This window comes from Arvicola amphibius, chromosome 11 (genome assembly GCF_903992535.2).
Source record: "Arvicola amphibius chromosome 11, mArvAmp1.2, whole genome shotgun sequence".
In the NCBI taxonomy this organism is placed as follows: Eukaryota; Metazoa; Chordata; class Mammalia; order Rodentia; family Cricetidae; genus Arvicola; species Arvicola amphibius.
The window spans coordinates 123,908,356-123,929,548 of NC_052057.2; the positions used below are offsets into that span (position 1 = coordinate 123,908,356).

Below are 21,193 nucleotides of genomic sequence, written 5' to 3' on the forward strand. Positions count from 1 at the left end.
TCTGCTGCAGTGGAGGTGAGGCAGATGGTCACTATGCATTGGCAGGCTGGAAGCAGAGACCTGGTGTAATGATCTGTTCTGTCTCTTTAAGAGACAAGCCACACCCACTCCCTCCCCGATCTGCTGAGACAGGCTGCTCTTCAGTTTCCAGCCTGAGTTCCTTCTCTTTTTCCATCCCCCCTCACTGCCTCTCCCCACTTCTCCCCTTTTCCTTTTCTGTCTCTTCCCCCTCCTCTCTCTCTCTCTCTCTCTCTCTCTCTCTCTCTCTCTCTCTCTCTCTCTCTCTCTCTCTCTCTCTCTCTCTCTCTCTCTCTCTGCCTCTCTGCTCTTGTCCTGCTCCCCCTTCCCTTCCATAACCCACTTAATAAATATCCAACCCCACTCTACATGGCATGCCTATCCTTGTCTTTGTCTCTTGTTGGCCGCTGCATATCTCCCTGCCCTGGACCAGCCACCACTCAGGGACCTGCAGCCATCCCTGCCTGGGACTGGCTGCTCTCAGGGCCCATAGTCTGCTGCCACATGGCCCACTGTCACCACTTGGGGACCTTCAGCGTTTCTGCTGCTTGCCGCTGCCAGGGATCCTGCAACAGTTTTATTAATCCATGTCACCTGGGACTAGAAGCAGGACTAGGCTATAAAGTACAGGGTTATCCAAGTGTCTCACATAGCCATCAACTCTGCATCCCAAAGGTCCCACAATCCCCAAGACAATTCCACCTTCTGGGAACCAACTGTTTAAATACATGAGATTGAGACAGGCATTTTACATTCAAACCATAGCAGTTACGCAATAAGAACCAAAGCTGGGCTCTGCTTTTCCTCATTCTCACTGGCATTTGTTTTCACTTAATTTTGGGGACCAGAGAGGTGACTCAGTGGGAAAGGTAAAGGTTCTTGCCACTCAAAGCTACTTCATGTTCATACTTAGATAAAGATTGAATTCTTTGAAGAATATAAGATCAGAAGTCACAAAATCATATAGATATATCTGTTGTCAAGATACCTGGTCACAATTCTCTTGAGCAATCAATACTTCCTCTTGACTAGGTGCTAAAGTTTCTTCCGTAAGCAGCTCTTTTTCTTAATGCTGTTGGAAAGCTGAAGCTTGTAAGCTTGGAATAACATTTTCTTTTCTTTTTGGTTTATAAAGACAGGGTTTCTTGTTAGTTTTGAAGCTTGTCCTGGAACTAGCTCTTATAGACCAGGCTGGCCTCTAACTCACAGAGATCTGCCTGCCTCTGCCTCTTGAGTGCTGGGATTAAAGGTGTGTGCCAACATCACCCAGCCATAGTACCATTTTCTTAATAAAAACCCAACTTTGTTTCACACTAGTTAATTCTTTAAGTCTTTTCCACCATATAAGTCAAAGCTCTGGCTGCACTTGTGTAGAGGTCTCTGAAAAGAACTCTTTGAGCTGCATATAGTCCACAACATATAACTGCATCTTCTTTTGCCAGTGACAAGTCTTTCTAATATCTAAGGTAAGCTACTTTTATAATCCTATCATAAAACTTTGTGGTGGGTATCATTATTTTCATTTTATACATGAAGAGTTTAAAGTAGTAGCATTAAATTGTCCAGAGTTATGTAGATAATAAATATGAAACAGAAGAAGAACTCGGACAGTAAGTTCCAGAATTTACACCATTTCTGATGGGTTTTGGGGTCAGAAAGAATGATTCATATTTTTAATTTTGAAAGAACAGAAACTTGATAATATCCATATGAGAATTAGTCCTGAAGATGTCCAGGGTGATGCTCTCTGGTGCTGACATCCTTGTGTCTTCTTGCACAGTGCATCAGTGTAGTGGATATGATATGTGGCAGCTACTGTCCAAAATTTGGACTGTAAATCTTGATCTTGAGAGACAATGTTACTTCTTTATACTGTTTGTCTTGTCAGGAGAAAGATAGCTGCATTCCATAGCTCTACAGAGGAGTCCACAGGTGAGAATTTGAGACCTTTGGTCAGTTGCCAGTGAGGCCCGAGTGTGCTTGGCATCCAGACTTTCAAATAACTGTAGTCTTGACTGACATTTTAATTGAAACCTCATAAAAGACCTAAACTAGAACCATTCAGTTGAATTCATGAGTGACAGAAATAGATAATCCATGTTAATAATTTAAAACTGCTGGTATCAGGCTAATGTGTTGTGCAGAAATAGATAATTAACATAATACAGTACAAACAAAAGGTGGTTTTAGTAGAAATAATGGTGTGGATGTTTGAGGAAAATGAATAAGAACTAACCAGCCCCTCACTCTAACTCTTCCTGAATAAGAATTAAGATTTGCCAGGAAATCCCACAACTATGCTTAAGGAATCCAGTAACAGAATCTTTTAAGTCAGACTTGTGATAGCTTTGGGGAACAAAAGCTCTGTTCTTAGAAGCTTCAAAAGGTTAGGCATGTCCACATGTTCCAATATACCAATTAAAGAGCTGATTAATAACAAAGGGAAGAGAGGATCTTCATTCAATGTGACCACACTGAGAATTACACCTAAAAAAGATTCAGTATTGGCATCCTGTTTGTTTTCAGGACACTGACATTTGCTTCAGGTTTACACAGGGGAAAATGAGCACGGACAAAGGTGTTCATAATTAAGCAGTCTTGGTCACATGTTGATTCAGTTGACCATTGTCTCAGCTGATTCTGCAAAGTGGTTTGAAGAAGTCCTTATTGTTTGAAGGAGAGCCATCTTGTTGGCATCCTTGACAATTAACTTCATCTGTGTAGTGGTTGTTCTCTGAGGCTGACATGGTTTGAGGGTAGCTTTTGTCCCTTGTCAGAAAGATGTCTATCAATCAGACTTAAGACTGCAATCAATAGTAACTTGAGGTTTAAGGACAAAGAGAACTTTAGGTGCCTTTGGCGATCTGAAATAAGATATTGTAAAAGTAAAGTAAGATAAAGGAGAGGTACAAAGTGAAGGTGGGAATGCCAGGTTTTTTCCACCTAGTCACCTTAGGAATCCAAGTGATCAATGCTTTTTTGCAAAGCAGTTTCTACCACTCATTATAGAATAACCCATACCAAGGTAATAGACTATTTTACCAGCAAGGATTGTTTACGGGAGTCATAAAGAAAGACGCCAACTGCAGAGTTCAGTTAGAACTCCACTTTGGGTACTATTAAACCAGCAAAAAGACAGCACTGAAATATAGATTCTTCATCCCCCACAAATATGTCTCTGTAAAATCTAAAAAAAAAAAAGTCTTAGGGATTTTTGTTTTAGGAAGAAAGGATGAACTGGGAAGAGAAAAGAGAGTTATATCTTTAGTCTATGTTTTATAAATCATAAATTACTAAGATACCTTGAGTAGGCAAAAACAAATTTTCACCCCAGATAAGAATTTGAGATAAAGAATAAAAGCAATTTCAGTTATAGAGAAATGAAATTCTTTACAAATTTTGTACATCCAATATTTGCAGTCCCAATCTTCATACTCACTATTCCAGGTTTGATAGAGACTTCTTTATTCTAGAGCAAGAGAAAAGAATTAGACCAGTGCTGACATAAAACAGCAATGCCAATTTTCTTTTATTGTTCTTTAGAATGTGTGGGAATAAATCTTAATGGAGAACAGGATCTCTGCATTGCACTAATGATTCCAATCCTACGGACACACTCTCAGTGTCCTAGGGAGTGAGTCTCACCATTTACAAACCATTAAGCTCATTCTGTTCTCACAGCAAATCTAGAAGGCACTTAGTACCATTAACAGTATTTTAAATAAACAACCAAGTGCCATGTGTCACAGACTGGTTCTGGAATCCATGAACTTAAGAACTTCCTTCTTAAGAGCTCCTCAGGAGATTGTTGTGGGAGGTTGATTATTCATTTCTCAGCCATCCAGACTCCCAAAATAATCACACAGAAACTGTATTAATTAAATTACTGCTTGGTCAACCACTTAAGTGTATTGCTAGCTAGCTCTTACATCTAGAATTAATCCATTTCCATCATTTTATATTTTACCATGAGACTCGTGGCCTACTGACAAGGTTCCAGCTGGTAGCTCGCATATTTCCCCTCTGATGACTACATGCATCTCCTGACTCCACCTTTTCTCTCTCTCTCTCTCTCTCTCTCTCTCTCTCTATATATATATATATATATATATCTTCCAGCCTTGCTATATTTCATTCAGCCATTGGCCAAAAGCAGCTTCTTTATCCATTAACCAATAAAAGCAACACATATACAGAAGGACTTCCCATATCAGGAGATATTTTATATTTTAAGTATTTTGTTTCCAGTAAATCAGATTCATCCAGATAACACTTGTTATATTGAAAATGTGTTAATTTTGGTGATTATTCTGTTCTACATGGCTTCCCCTTTCAAAGTGACTGGCATTGACTGTAACATCAGCGGTCCTGGCTGTGGAGTGGGAGACTTGCAAACATGCAATTGGAAGAGCTGGTGTCATCTGAGAATCAAGAGCAAGTTTTAAATAGCTCTCAGGGACCAAGCTGATCTTTTCAAGGCCAAGATATCAAAAATAGTTTCCTTGGTTTGTGTTTGACCTTTCCTGATCTCAGAGGTTGAGCTTTGAAGGCCACTCTGTTTATGACTCTCTAGAGGCAGAGATAGATGAACTAATGCCATTCTTATTCATAAGCCACAACTGAAACAATCTACATAATGTCAAATAGTATGGTTGCACAGAATTCTAGGAGGACTATGAGTTTCCAAATTTGGGAGAAACACCTTTTTACCAAATCTTTTGGCAAAGCAGGGCCTCAGAATCACATCCTGCCTTTTCTAGAACATTCAGCCAGAAATATAATCTGATGGTTCTACTCCCTTCTTTCCATTAAGCCTGATTTGAATATTTCTAATCAATTTAATGAGCTTGCCATTAAGAAAAAGATCAACACCTATATGTAAAATCAGTAGGGAAGAAGAAAAGTGATTTCTATGTAGTGATTTCTATATTCTTCAGTTCTTATGTGGGAATTCTTTGACATGTGAAGAGTGAATTAACAAAGCTAGGGTGCATTCAAAATACTTACAGAGCCAAGTTTTAGCATTATTTGCCATTTAAAAAATTGAGTTGTTGGCCAAAGGAGTCCCATGGAAATTCCCAAACAACCCAGCTGATGCTAAGGCTAAAGGTTGTTCTCTAAAAACTGACACTGGAGGCACCCATTGCTGAAGACTACACCTACACAACTCACTGAAAATGGAGAAGGAATCAGCAGCCTAGATGTCCATGAGCAGATACATGGATAAAGAGAGAGCATTATATGTGCACTATGGAAAATTATTTTTCCAAAAAGAAAAATAAAGACATTGGCAAGAAAATAGGTGGAACTAGAAATCATTATGTTATGCAAAATAAGATAGACTTTGAAAAACAAATCCCATTTATTTTCTTTCATATGCTGAACCTAGAGTAAAATTACATATGAGATGTATATATAAATAAAAGTGTGCATAATTGTGTATCTTTAGATTATGAAACTAGAAAGGGGATTCCAAGGGAGGGGGGAAATCTTAAGGGAGAGAAAAAAGAAGGTAATGAAATATATATGACATGAAAGCAGAGGTAACAACTATCTGAGGAAAGAAAGGGGAAATAGTCAAAGAAGGACAGGAGTATAAGAGGAGAACAGTATGGGAGGGGAGCAAACAAGGTCAAAACATAACCACACATATGTATCAGATGCCATATGACACCGCACAATGTATACTAACCTAAAAAGATTAACAAATCCTTATTTAAAAAAGAAATAAACGGGGCTTAGTGTGAGCTTTTAAAATGAAATCAAGCTGAGCCATAGTAGTTCACAAGTTAATCCCAGAGGCAAGTGGATCTCCCTGAGTTCAAGGCCTACCTGATCTACAAGTGAGTTTCAGGATAGTCAAGGCTATTACACAGAGAAACCCTGTCTCACAAAACTGAAAAAAATTTAAATCAAAAGATAAAAATACAGACAACAGTTAATATTTTATTATTTACTGATGTTTTCTATCTATATGTATAAAACATTTTGTATTTTAATATTATTCCTGTCAGCTGAACTATATGTCTCCACCAATACAGAAAAATAAGGTGGAGTTAAGTAACATAATTTGGTATGCAATAAACATTTTAAACTGATAGGTTTAGGAAAAATGGTTACTGTTACTTAACTCCACGATATTTTAGACTCACCTTTCCACTCCCACTCTAGACTGTTGCCCAGCCTCTAGTGGAGCACCAAGGAGCTAGCCTTGATCCCCTCGTTTTGCTCTTCCCTGCCCACCAGGTTGTAGTTCTATCTTTTCCTCTGTTCATAAACTACTTCTGGACAGCTGGTTTTTTTTTCCTTTATTCAGTGCTCATTCTTAGACACCACCGTGGCTGCTGCTAACAACGCCAAAGTTCATCCTGCAATTCTGCCTGCAGTTCTCCTCCCCAAGGCACTCTAGGGGTAGGGAGACTGGGACACAGTGGGCTGGTTACTAACCACATCAGGGAAAATGGGACCCTGCACCTGGGATGCTGCAGCGGAGTGAGGAGGCTGCCCACTTGGATGGGAAAATGGTGTATGACCATCACCTTCCCTTGTTCTGTGAGAGAGGGACAAGGTCAGGGGTGGGGGATCAGGGTGGTGGTGCCCAGTGTTTATCGTAGCCTGGGGCACCCACTCTGGATCTCTATTTGTAGTTACTTGAATAAAAAACAAACAAATAAGAATCAGCCTTTTCTGGGAAAAAGGAATAAATTTACAGTGTTTTCCTCTACAACACCTAGGTGGTATGCAAATGAGAGAAACAAGCTAGAACATTTTTTCTTAATCTGGAAAGTTCCAACAGAAAGCTTGAAGGAATACATTTTTTAAAAACATAAAATAGAAGTTTAATAAAAAAATAGTTGTTGGGAATTGATAATTATTAAATAATCAAAAAATAAAGAATCTATATGTGTTTTCTTTCCTGAGGATGTCTGAAAAATCTAAGTGCATATTATTTAACTAGATTCCAGGCACAGGCTAAGAGAAAAGTTCAGGGCAAGATAGTGGAAGATCCCTAATTTAAAATCTGTAAATTTTGCTCTCAATCTGTAAATTATTAAAACAGTTAAATAAGTTTCCAGGTTTCCTTGTGAGATCCTCTCATGTGGAATGTTTCTTTCCTTATTCGTATAGACAGGGACTGGAGCGGAGCTCAATGCTGCAATGGGTACTTAGTACGCACAAAACACTGGGCTCTATCCCCAGTATCAGAACAAAACCAAGCAAAAACAAGAAGACTGAATGGGAGGGAAGAAGGGAAGGAAGGAGGAGGACATTCGTAGAGCAAAGGTTATGTTTTTCTATCCTAGTGAAAGTTTGAATTGTTAAGACTGCTGAAATACACAGGTAATAGATAGATTAAAAGGAGAAAAACCATATGTATTTGTTAACATTCACATCTATAGAGGAGCCATACAAAATGTGAAACTCAAAGAAGACCCCGATGATTGACTCTTACATAGGAAAGATGGAGGTGAGGAAGCTGTAGGCAAACTTTACAAGGGTAGTAAATGATTTGTAAGTGGAATGGATGAACTCATAGGGATCCTTGTTTAATGGAATTTCTAGTCTTTACATCATTGTTATATAATGAAAATCAAGTCATTTATGAGAACTCGGCTCTTAGTTCTGGATGCTGAGCAGTCTCTGCTCTTTTACCAAGGAAGATTAAACTCATACTACAGATAGAGATTGAAAATTAAATACCTTCCATGGAACCTGGAGGAATTTTGACCCTGATGTAGAGGCAGCAGGAAGAGGAGTGCTAAAAGTTTAGACCTGCCACACACACACACACACACACACACACACACACACGCACACACGCAAGCACGCACCAAGACCCAGTCACAGACAGACAAACAATACCCCAAAAAAACCTGCTGGTGTCTCAGCTTTGAAATTTCTCCTCCTCATATCTTTCTTTTGATTTTTAAGTTGCCCACTTAATCTTGACAATTACTTTTGTCCTAGGATGTGGTGGATTCAACATAGCCAAGTATTTTGCAACTTTAACAAGAAAGCTCTTTGTTCCCATTTTCAAAACCTTGTTTTCTTTAAAACTCATTTTCAACTCTTATTCTGATAATTATTAAAAGAAGGGTCAACTAAACCCTTACAGATATCTTTTTTGTTTTACTGAAATGTGTCACACTTTGTTAATTATTGAAAATAGATCATATTTAATGGAAATAGAACAAAAATACAGAACAATTATTTCAGAACATCCATGAACCTACAGTCAGAAACATTCACAAACTGTACTTTAGTGAGTGTAAATTTGTCTCAGTAGCAATGGATACAGAGAAGAAAATACAGCTTAAGAGAGAACTTGGCTATTTCTGGGGAGTAAATTTTTTAATTATTAATATAATTGGTGCAGGAATTTTTGTGTCTCCCAAGGGGGTGCTGCAGTACTCTTCCATGAATGTGGGAGTCTCCTTGTGTATTTGGGCTGTCTGTGCTGTGCTGTCCATGACCAATGCGCTCTGCTTTTCAGAGATCGGGATAGCCTTCCCATACACTGGGGCTCACTACTACTTTATCAAGAGATGCTTCAGCCCCTCCATTGCATTCCTGAGACTTTGGACCTCCTTGTTTTTGAGCCCAGGAGTAATTGCTAGCCAAGCTCTGCTACTCGCCGAGTATGCCATTCAGCCTTTCTATCCTAGCTGTTCTTCTCTGAATCTGCCAAAGAAATGTCTGGCCCTAGCAGTGCTGTGGATTGTGGGAATTCTGAATTCTCGTGGAGTGAAAGAGCTGTCATGGCTTCAGGCGGTGAGCACAGTGCTGAAGATGGGCATACTTAGCTTCATTTCCCTCAGCGGTGTGGTCGTGTTGGTGAATGGGAAGGAGAACGTGGGAAGGCTTCAGAATGCATTTGATGGGGAGTTTCCAGAGATCTCTCAGATAATAGAAGCGGTCTTCCAAGGATACTTTGCGTTTTCAGGCGGGGAATGCCTTACATATGTAGCAGGTAATTATCAATCTTCTGGGGGAAAGATCAGGCCATGGCTGATATAGTGCATGTATGAAATAAACATTTTTCACTATGTATTAACTATCAGATTAAATGTACAATTCAATGATCTTTTACTTTGACTTCCTAAATCATGTACTCTTCACTCTTCTCCACACTCAAGGCATTTCAAACCTCTATGAAAACAAACAAAAAATTTCTCTTTTGTCTATGTGATTGCTTAATGTGGAGCTCCTCTTAGTGAGGTTATATCTCATGAAGTTTCTGTTCGATGTTCTATTCCTACTATTTGAACTCAGTGCCTACATTCTACTCAAGAACCATGAAGACTGGGGAAGGATGCAGATGGAACAGGCACCGTGAGCCCAGACTCTAGAATTTTAAAAGGTTCAGTGTGCACTAGTTTGCCTTTGAGTGTGTGTGGGTGTGGTAGCAGAATGAATGGAAAGAATGTAGTCCAATACTTGACACACATACAATTTTAAAGATAAGTTTAAGAAGTAATCTTTCCCCAAGTCTGATCTTGCTCTTTTATGCATTATAGGGGAGCTGAAGAAACCCAACAAAACAATTCCTAGATGTGTATTTACAGCGCTGCCTCTGGTAACTGTGCTATATTTACTGGCTAACATTTCCTACCTGACAGTTCTGACGCCCAGGGAAATCCTCTCTTCAGGTTTGTACACAAATAACAAGATAGTAAATAAAATACAGTCCATTCAATACATCACTTTTCCAGTCAGAATGGCTGCCTACTGGTCACTATTCTATATAGAGACTCAATTGATAAGGTTTTAATAACAGGGTAATGAGAGTCTGACTTGGTTTAGAAGGAAGATTCATTTAAAGAACAGCTATGTGTTTTCTGACAATGTGGAAAAGTCAGTTAAAGTGTCATTGGGTGTCACAGATTCAAAATATTAATTACTGTTTGCATGATCTCAGGCATAGTGACATGACATGATCAGCAATTATATCTATTAATACTTGGAAATGCTGGGTTCTCAGTTACCTATGTGACACTAAGAATGGTAAATTTGAAATAAGGGATATTAACACCTGAATAAGTAAGCACTAATGGTCAGTTGATGACTATAATTAATATTATTAATATGTAAAATAAATATTTTAGCTTAAATATCTCCAAATTTTATGCTGAAAAAAAGATCCTAAATGAACTGAGATTTTGATTAAAGCTCAAATTGAAGAATAGAGAGTTAAAGACTATGCCAAGGATAATGGTATATGCCTGTGATCCAGAGCATTTGGGAGGTTGAGGCTAGAAGATATTTAGTTTAGAGAGACCCTTTACAAAAAAGAGAACAAGAAATTCTCAAAGAAAAATGAACAGTTATTTAAAGAGGAATAGCAGAAATAGGGGGTAAAAGAAAACTTGGGAAAAGTGAAAAACGGAAAAACCAACATCACACCCCAAGTGATTACCTTCTGAGATAAATCTGTCACCCAGTAGCTGTGGACTAAACAGGACAGAGAAACTCTTCTTGTTTTAGTGAGTGTTTGAGACACTGGAGGTAAGTCTCTTTTTTGACCTGGAGCTATATTTATAAAGTATTTTACATACATATTTGTAAGGTGTCATATTGTAATTTATTACATTGTATACAAATGTAAAACCAGGACATTCAGGATTCCCAAGTTTTTTAACATGATCATTTGTTTATTTGGGGATATTTCAAAATCAGGGAAGACTTAGGATAAAACCCCCTCAATTGCCTAAATTACGATGTGCCTACTCCATAGGGGGCTGGCAGGTAGTGTGCCACACTACAGTTGATCCACTAAGAGTCTAGGTATCCTTAGCATGAGAAATGAGATAGAATCCATCTTCTGTGGAGACAAACCAAACACAACCCTGGGCAAATACAGCCACTGATTCATTAACTCCCTCAGCTGTGTCAGGGTTCATTTATAATGTCAGCTGTGTGTGTGTCCCTAGTCACTGGCCTGTGAGCATTGAGGTTTTGGTTCACTAAAGCTGGCATTCATTATGACTGCCAGAGCTCTGGCTATATTGACTTTTAAAGAATTATAACATCATCTCTGGCATATCATAAAATTGCAACAATTTTATAGGAAGCACGATAGTTTGAACTTGCATGGAAAACTCAGGAAGCTTCTGTTATCTGTAATTTGTTTTTCCTCACTGCCTTTTCCAGAACTATATATAAAAAAGGGCCATCACATCATCAGTTATGGTAGCACTAGGTTAATCATCACCAAAATATGTAATAAGTTTGGAATAAGTAACTCAGCGAAGTCCACATAACAGACTATTTTGGGGTCTTGTTTAAAATTATTTAAATTGCATTTATTTATATTTTTGTGTGTGTGCATGTGTGCCATATTATACTATGAAAGTCAGAGGACGACTTGCAGGAGTTGGCTGTCTTCTACCATGTGAGTTGCAGGGATGGAACTCAGGTCTTTGGGTGTGGCAGCAAGCACCTTTCCCTGCAGAGCCCCCACACTGGGTCTATTCTGAGATTTTTAGAAAGTTGTATTGTTGATCAATACTTAAGAGGACAATGGTTATGATGTGTTAATGATGGAAAAGGTTCTACATTTTCTTCCAAAACAGGGGAGAACCAATGAACAATTGTACTCAGTTGGGATGAGGTTGTGAGTGAATTTTTTTGTTGCCTTATGGAGTGCATGATTTATATAACTACAGAGATGGTTACAAACAAAAGAGATAGGCTCATTATGAGTTAGGAAAGGTGGGAGGTATGTTTTTATATAGAAATCAATCAAGCACATAGAAATATGTGAAGTTTCCCAAAGGAATATGAGATTTTTATAATATAATTTATATTTCATATATTTATATTTTTTATTTTTTTTTGTTTTTTCGAGACAGGGTTTCCCTGTAGTTTCTAGAGCCTGTCCTGGAACTAGCTCTTGTAGACCAGGCTGGCCTCGAACTCGGAGATCCGCCTGCCTCTGCCTCCCGAGTGCTGGGATTAAAGGCGTGCGCCACCACCGCCCGGCTCATATATTTATATTTTATAATATAATTTAATAGAGTCCAGCAACAGTTATTGTAATTTTTTAAAAAAAAAGTTCTTAAGCTGGGTGTGGAGGTGTCTGCCTTTAATTCCACCACTTCTGAGGCAGAGGCAGGTGGATCTCTGTGAGTTTATAGGAAGGCCTGTGTGGTCTACAGTCAACATAGCAAGTTCTAGTACTACATAGAGAGACCCTATCTCAAAAAAAAAAACTAACTAACAAAAAAAAACTTCATTGTGAAAATTGCATGTGTGAGAAAAGAAGGGTGTTTCTCTAGAACTGAAGTGTGGAAATAGTGTGGTAAGGATTCCTGGCTCCAACATTTTGAACCTGAAGACCAGAGTTTCAGAAGTCTTGCTGCCAGGTTGTTGACCGAGTACTCATGTGGTGTTCTAGAGGTTTCTGAGTCACACCTAGGATAGGGGATATTAACATAAGGCAAATAACCTAAATGGTTAGGAAGTGATGTGGAAACATGTTAAGAAAGCTTCCTTGTTCAGGCAGCCTGCAGGAACTTAGGCACAAATACTGCAGTAAGAAATATGAACTGTAAGAGGAACTTTTCAAATTAGTTACTCATAAATTGATATAATCTTTTCTGGGATAGCTATGTAGTATTTCTCTTATTTAAGAAATACATACTTATGGGCCAGTGGCCAGTGGGATGGTTCAGTGGGTAAAGCACTTGCTGCAAAACCTTGGTGGTCTGAGCCACGGAGGAAGACGAGAACTGACTTTGAACTGAAAGTTGTCTTCTGACCTGTCTCTCTCTCTCTCAAACATACACAAGACTAATACATAAATGAAAATTTAGAAAAAAAGAATTGTATGCTCATAAATTTTCTAGGAATGTACTCTAAAGAGAAGTATATAAATATTTAGGATTGAAGGCACAGAAGCTGGGCAAATCTGATCTACACAGGTAGTTCCAGGCTAGTCAGAGCTTTATAATGAGACCCTGTCTCAAAATTTAAAAATAAAATAAAATAAATGACAAGAAACAATTTGCATGAGTAATTTTTGATATCTTAAAATAATTTATTGGTTTGGCCAGTGGGGGATATCATGCATTAAATTATTTATCATGCATTAAATTATTTCACATTATTTTTATGAGTGTCTTTTATTAAAGTACATTTTTCTTTGGGGGGAGTAAAATCTTGCTATACAGCTCAGGCTGGCTTGAAACTTTCTTCAGCTTTCCTATTTCAGGAAGGTTGCCGTGAAGTTCAGCTTTAAAACACCTTTTCCATTAATTAAAAAATGAAAACAGCCAAGTAATCTATCAATACAGGACAAGTAGATAATTTACGGCTATATAAGAGAGTACTGAGAAGTAACTAAAATAATTGTATGGATATATGTGTACTATTATGACCAAGATACACTAGAAAGTGAGCAAAAGCAAACGCAAGCATCCAGTCACACAAGCACCTCCAAACCCACACATGTGCAGACACAGAACTCAAGCATACAACCCACATAGACTGATATGGGTCATTATAGAGAAACTGGAAAGGGAATCAGACATGTTAGCAGCATTTACATTTGGAACACATGAATGAAAACTTGGTGAGGAGAGAAACGTTTTGACTTTGTAGACTTCAGTGTTGTTCATTTCACTCTTTTTTACCAAAAATATATTGTATACATACAATGTAAATATATTACATTTACAGTAAAACTTTAAATAAAAAACATAGAAAGGAGGAAAAGGGAGACAAAAGTCACTTGTAGAACAGAACTAAAGATCATGCAGGAATATTACACTTAATTTTTGAGACTCAGTGTAGGCAGAGCTGTGTTATCTTCCTCTGGAATCATGATTGTAGAATGTCCACTGAGAAACCAAAGATTTTCTGTGCAGTATGAAAAGAGTATTCCAAAACATATCTGAAAAAAAGTGTACAGTGTGAGAAGGTCTGGGTAAAACTGCAATGGGGAATTTTTAAGTAACACCTAATGTTGTGGAATAACACTCACGGGAAAGGTGATGTGACAGGTAGGACTATATAAAATGGGTTAATAGCTGAGCATGGTACTGAATTCCTGTAATTCCAGCATTTAGAAACTGAAACAAGAGGATTGTATAGGTGAAACCAGCCTATGATATACAGAAAATCTAGTTTCTAAACTAACAAACATTGGTTAGGAGTTAAAATCTTGCTGGGTGATGTGGCCAACATTTTGAAACCCAGCACATGGGAGGCAGGGGTAGTCAGATCTCTGAGTTTGAGGTCACCTGGGAATACAGGGCCAGTTTTAGGACAGCAAGGGCTAGACAGAGAAACCCTGTCTCAACAAAAAATTAAGATTTTAAAGAGAAGAACCTTGATGATATTCTAATTTAGTTACATTTGAAAAGTCTTATGTTATACATCAGAATAATGATGTATTGGTGACTCATCTGGAAACCAACTACCTATGGACAAAATTATGAACTCAGAGAATACTTACCTTCAGGGATATTAAGCTCTACCCTGCTCATTTCACTGAAAACAGAATTTAGGGATGGAGTGATCTGTCTTACCTAATACATTTTCATAGTACAAATTGGACTTGACAGAATTTCAATAGATGATGGATATTTCTGTCTATTAGCGATTTCTTTAAACAAATGTTTTCTTTATTCTTTGAGATTTTCATACATGTATGCAATGTATTTTGATCATGTCTATTCCCTTATTTTCCTTCTTCAAATCCCCTTGTATTTCATCTATTGGTATTTTTTTATATTGACGGACATATTGAATTAGTGTTTTTAAGGTCTTTTTGACCTTAAAATACAAATAACAAATCCAGAATATGCTCTATTTCTTTCTTTAATGCAAGGTACCTGAATTTCAATACCATCAACATTTTGGACACTTTGTTTTGGAGCATTCAGTATTGAATTCAGCCTCACATGTGATAAGCAAGTACTTTGACCTATAGTCCAAGTCCTGGATCATGCAGTTTATTGAAACTGTCCAGAGAATCACACGATGCTTGTCAGTATCTGTGGCTGCTATCCACTAGGATGCCAACACCAAACTCCATCTCTCCAGTTATGGGAAATCAGATAACTCTCCAGACATTGCCACATGACCCATGAAAAGCAAAGTCACCTCTATCTGAGAACCATTGGTTCCAGAAAAGCCTAGAGAAGTCTCAAGCATCAGAAATTTTTTTCATCTGTGTGTAGTTTATGTTCATTTTTGACATTTTACACTGTGCTGTAGGTGAGTCTTATATCCTGTCAGGTTTGCTTTTCTGACACTGGCTAAGTCTATCAGCACTCTAGTTTAGTTCTTAAGCATGTTTTCAGTTATTCACTCAACACAAATAATGTATTTCTCAAGTATTTGTTGAAAACTCACTATTACAGTGTCTGTCAGTGAAAACCTCTGATGTTATAGAAGGTATATGAGGGGTCTTTGCCCTTAAAAATTTCCTGGTATTTTGAGAAAGACATAAAATCAACCATTCATGATGCAGGGCTATAAACTGAAACGGGCACAAACCTAAGATACTACCTAAAAAGGAAATAAAAATGTTAAATTCTTTTCATATATTTTTTTCTTTTAGATTTTGTATAAAGGCTTATCATTAGATTCTCTCTCTCTTTCTCTCTCTCTCTCTCTCACACACACTTCTTTTTGTGTTTATTTTTTCTTTGTAGATGCTGTGGCCCTTATATGGACTGACAGAATCATCCCTCAATTAACATGGACTGTTCCTTTTGCTATTTCTGCCTCGTTGTTTAGCAACCTTGTGATTAATGTACTTGAGGTAGCAAGAGTGGTATATATTGCAGCCAAGCATGACCAGTTGCCACTGATATTTAGTACCCTTAATGTTCATTCCTCTCCGTTCATAGCTGTGCTTCTAAATGTCAGTCTGGGATCGCTTGCAATAATCTTAACAAACTTAATTGAACTGATAAACTATCTCTATTTTGCTTCTTCCATTTGGACTCTGTTATGCATGATAGGAATCCTGAAACTGAGGTACCAGGAGCCCAATCTGCACAGACCTTATAAGGTAAATGTGGGTTGGGTAAATTTGTTCTATGTGAATGAAAATATGTGACTGTTTGGAAGGAGACTGTTCAGATCTTCAAGCAAAAGTGTTACTGCTCAACAAACCAAGAAACAAACATAGACCATCTGGTCTCCATTTTCATTCTGTTTGTAGTAAATAGGTTTTACTTAATACAAAAATATCTGAAGTTCAGTCTAAAGATTTGTGAGTGGAGAAAGGCAGATGTTTCCGGGTGGTAAGACAGATCATTGGGAATTGGTTTACTTACATAACTATTTAAACATGCTGTTTCTTCTACAGTAAGGGCAGATTTAGCAAATGATAGAAGAAGGTTATGAATGGTATTTATTGTTCTGAAATATCAGCTTATTTTGATCTATGAAAGTTTGCTTTCTTTTGACTTTATGACATTTTACTATCAAATACTATATTATTTTTATGTAAACTTGCTGCTACTTGAGGAGATAAAATATGTCATGTAAAAGGAGGACATTCTTTCATTACAGAAAAGGTAATACACAAAATCTTGGCAGCATGAAGACATTATGGATAGATCTATGCCTATGTGAATAATAGAATAGTCTTGATTGACTGGTAGCATGTCCAAATACAGGATCACCTGTCATACAAAAATCACCCTTCCCATTATATCCATAGTATATAGATATAAACCCATAGAGAGATGGGTTTATAGAAGGCATGTTACTTGTTTAAGCTCATACAGCACAGAATGAAGCCAAGATTCAAATCTCAGTCTCTTTGGAGTATTTGCTTCACACTCAGTATAAAATATAAGAACCTGTAAGTGTGCCTAGTTAGAAAACTTCTTTTGTTGCTTGCTATACTGCTTATGTTTCTAATATTAAGGCTATGAATCAAGTAAGTAATGATTATCAGTTGGGAAGTTGAGGGACAGAAAGAGAAGAAGATAAAGGAAAAAACTGGGAATTATTATGATTATTATTAGAAACTTAAGGAAACAAATATGATTGTGAAACTGTTCATGCAAACTATTGAAACTGTATAAATAAAAATGGCTCAGGTTATCTGGGGCCATTTGTTTGGAAAAAAGAAAAAAGAACCTATGGAGAAAGAAAGCCATCATCATCATCATCATCATCATTATCAAACGCTGCTGATTTACCACTATCTTTTTTTTTCAGTCTTCCTTATGCTTCCTCTATTCAGCCATCATTTAACTCTTGGATATTTGAGGAGTCATGTGATTAAATTTCAAGCACCTTGCTAGGTTCTCTTCTCTTAGTACAAAAAGAAATGAGACTTGGTCCCCAGGTTTAGGCAAGGTTATCATCTATTTGGACATCCAGTGAATGCTAATTGATGCACTGACAGCAACACCCAGAGGGAGACTAGAGAAGCCCCAGGGGTGTCTAGTGTATGGTTGTTGCCCATGAGCTCCTTGGAAGCCCTACCATGGGATGTCCTCGCTTCCTAATTTATACCTCTATCTTTAAAAATTGTTTGATTCTTTCCTGTTTTCTGACTCATTTATATATCACTGATCAGATAAATTGAAGGGAAGTTATGTATTGTTGGTACACTGAGAAACACAAAGTAAACGTTATAGTTTGGCCTCAAGTATAGTTCCCTACTGTCTTTTCTAAGCCTCCTCTTGTTATTTCAAGACTGACCCTCAGATCTTTCGTATCTACAATGGACACAGTCAATACTTAGCCCCTAAAAATCTTAGATGTATTATATAAACAAATGCATGCAAAAATATAGGGTATGATATTAAAAGCTATTATTATACCATTATTTGACTTACATTTGCTCAAAAAAGAAGGTCAGGGCAATCTTAAGCACAAATGTTTAAGTATTTTTTTGTCTTCCTTCAGAAGTGTTCACATACTTCACTCAATTATTTGGTAAAAATTCTGAGCTGTGAGATAGTTATTTATCTTTCTTAAGGGCCTCTAAACAATTAAGAAGAGACCATTATTTAAGACTCAAATAAATGACCCTTTCATTAAAAACTTTTTATAATTTATAATCAGCTTTAGTGTACAATTAGGGTATAGATTTATGTCTTTTATATACATTTAAAAATTGATTGTCTAGAATCGGGTTGTATATGCCTATAATTCAAGTTAATTTAGAGGCTTTGGGGAGGTTGAGGCAGGAAAATGATGAGTTCAAAACTAACCTGCTTAGTGGGACCCTCAAAAAAAAAACTCAACAAACTAACTAACAAAGAAACAAAAACCAAGGGTAATATAGCAATGTTAAGTGTGGGATGTTTGTATTTCTTACAGAATCCAGGTACCAAGGGTGAATCCTTCATATTTTGTCAAAAGAAAAATAGCATTGTTTTAGATAAGAGATTTTTTATCTTGATATATTCCTTTCTTAATCAGTGAGACCTACACAATTCCAATATTTAACTGTTGATACTAACTTGATTAATAGAGGATAAAAATAGTTTTTCTCTTGACTTGCCTACTGATTTGAAATATTTTCTGTGAGAGATTGACAGAAGGCTCAGCAATTCCTTCTGAGTAAGTTCATGACACCTATGACTGCAGGTGGTCATAACAATCAGCAATCAGCATGTGCTTATGACCATCTCCACTCATGAAGAGTATCCAGAATTTCCTTTAATTGTAGCATTGAGTCCTGAGCACATTGATCTGACTCAGAAGCTTGCTTAGCCTATTTCTGATCATCAGTGTTATTTTTACTTACATGAACATTCAACTAACACACAAGAATTTTCAGATCTAATTGCTTTCTTTAATTTTATCTTTTCAGGTTTTTTTACCTTTCGTATTCATAGGAATCACAATCAGCCTGTGCTTGGTCTTTATTCCCCTTGTCAAGTCTCCAAAGATGCATTATATTTATGTGGTCCTCTTCCTTCTCAGTGGATGGCTGTTTTATGTGCCGTTGATACACTTTAAAGTGAAGTTGGTTTGGTTTGAGAAGTTGACTTGCTATCTGCAATTACTTTTTAACATTTGCATTCCTGATGTATCTGATGAGCAAGTGTCAGAAGTAGAAAATTGAAAGATAATAGCCTTTAATTACTACACCATGTTCCAGATAAAGGCTAAGTGTAGGCTAGAATAGTAATGATGGCAGATCTTGAAACTGAAATGGTGTATAGAAAAGTACCTGGGAAGTTTCTAGTTTTAAAATGGCAAAGGAAGGGGTTGGGAAGAAGGTTCTGCTGTTAAGGGCAACAGTTGATCTTCCAGAGGAGTGTACTTCAATTCCCAGCCCCCACATGGATGTTCACAAATATCTGTAACTGTCACAGGGGATCCAATGCCCTTTTCTGGATTTTGCAGGCACTGTACCTACATGGTGTACAGAGATACATGTAGGTAAAACACCCATAAACATTTTAAAAAAGAAAGAGAGAAAGAAAGAAAGAAGGAAAAAAGAAAGTGAAAAATAGCAAAGAAGTTGTTACACATAGCAAAACCTCTGTCTAAACAAAAAGTAAAATTCCTAGTTTGTGTAGCTTCACATATTAGTGATGTGTTTCTCATTTTTCTGTTTGTTTATCTCACCCATTTTGTACTGAATGTGTTCTTATAGTAAAAATTAATGGTTGAAAATAAAGAAAAATTCTGTTAATAGCTTTTTGTGTGACTGTTCTCACTCTGTAGCCCATGCTGGCTTTAACTCCTCACAGCACTCCTATTGTCTCAGCCTCCCTAGTACTGAACTGACATGTAGCATGATTAATCAAAATCCAGAGACCGATGGTGTGGTTCAACCTGAAAGACAGAAAAGCAAAACAGCCAGCCACTGATTCTTACCTCTACCTCAGTCTAAAATGGCAGTCCTGCCTCCAGGAATCTGACTGTGACTGAGTATAATGATCTGTTCTGTCCCTTTAAGAGACAAGCCATGCCCACTCCCTCCTCCATCTGTCTAGGCAAGCTGATCTTCAGCTTCCAGCCTGAGTCTTTTCCTTTTCTGTCTCCCTCTCAAAGAGGCAGCTTCTGCCTCTCCTCACTGCTCCTCTTCCCCTCCTCTCTCTCTCTCTCCCCCCTCTCTCTCCTTCCCTCTCTGCTCTTCTCCCTTCTCCCTTTCCCCTCCATAACCCACTAGATAAATGTCCAGCCTCACTCTGAATGACTCTGTCTCTTGCCCACCATGTGGCTCTCTGCCTGAGATCAGCCATTTTTGGAGACCTGTGGTGTGGTCTATTGCGCTGTCCCTGCCTGGGACTGGCTGCTCTTGGGACCTGTTACCCACTGCCGCCTCATGACCTGCAGTGTTTCTGCCACTACAGCCACTTGAAAATCTGCAGCAATTTTCAACTAATCTATTACACTGACAGCCGTCTCCTCCTGTCTTATATTTCTCTCTAGGGATGGAATTAAAGGCATGTACCACTACCACCTGGTTTCTATGACAAACTATTGTGACTACTGGGATTAAAGGTGTGTGTCACCACTGCCTGGTCTGTAAGGCTGACCAGTAGAGATATTTTACTCTCTGATCTTCAGGCAAACTTTATTTATTATAATACAAATAAAATATCAGTACACTGACAGCCAGAGCCTCTGCCTCTGTTTTTGCCTTCCTTTCTCAATGATGGGCTATGATCTGTAAGTTAAGATAAACCTCTTTCTTCTCCAGGCTAGTTTTGATCAGTGCTTTATCACAGCAACAGAAAAACAAGCTAGTACAAACACATTTACCAAGCTTCTCACCTTCAAACCAAAAGTGCTTTAACTAGTCAAGGTGGTCAAATGAAGTGTTCACAGGGACTGTGTTAGTTACCTTTCCTAGTATTGTGATAAAATACCTTGACACACGTAGTTGAAGGGAGAAAGGGTCTATTTTCACTACAGTACCAGAAGAGCATGGCTTACTTGGTCAGGAAGATGTGGTGGTAGGCAGGGATATCTGATGGCAGAAGCAAAATTCACATTCTGCTGTCCAAGAAGCAGAATGTGAACAGAAGCCAGGCTGTAACTGAAGGTTGAGTTTTTCTTTTTTCCCAACCGCTTGGTCCCAAATAAACACACAAAAGCTGATATTAATTAAAAATGCTGGCTGAGGCTCTCTGCTCCTCCCTGTTCTAGAGACAGCCACTTCTTTTCGTGCAGTGCCAGCCTCGTTCCAGAGACACGTTGGTGAAGGTCGGAGTGAACGGATTTGGCCGTATTG

At 37.9% G+C, this 21,193-nt stretch overlaps 1 protein-coding gene across 1 annotated transcript; it reads left to right on the forward strand.

The window, feature by feature from the left end:
• Positions 1–8,307: 8,307 nt before the first annotated feature.
• Slc7a13 (solute carrier family 7 member 13) lies at positions 8,308–19,069 on the forward strand. Its single transcript, XM_038346912.1, has 4 exons — positions 8,308–8,989; positions 9,537–9,668; positions 15,681–16,042; positions 18,815–19,069. Exons 1-4 carry the CDS (start codon positions 8,308–8,310, stop codon positions 19,067–19,069), a joined length of 1,431 nt encoding a protein of 476 aa, XP_038202840.1.
• Positions 19,070–21,193: the final 2,124 nt, after the last annotated feature.

Bases quoted from the DNA above. Each gene is read 5' to 3' on its own strand.
- Slc7a13 (XM_038346912.1), top strand. From the start codon at position 8,308: ATGGATACAGAGAAGAAAATACAGCTTAAGAGAGAACTTGGCTATTTC. The intron at 8,990-9,536 runs GTAATTATCAAT...TATGCATTATAG, and splicing joins ATGCCTTACATATGTAGCAG to GGGAGCTGAAGAAACCCAAC. The intron at 9,669-15,680 runs GTTTGTACACAA...TTTTCTTTGTAG, and splicing joins CAGGGAAATCCTCTCTTCAG to ATGCTGTGGCCCTTATATGG.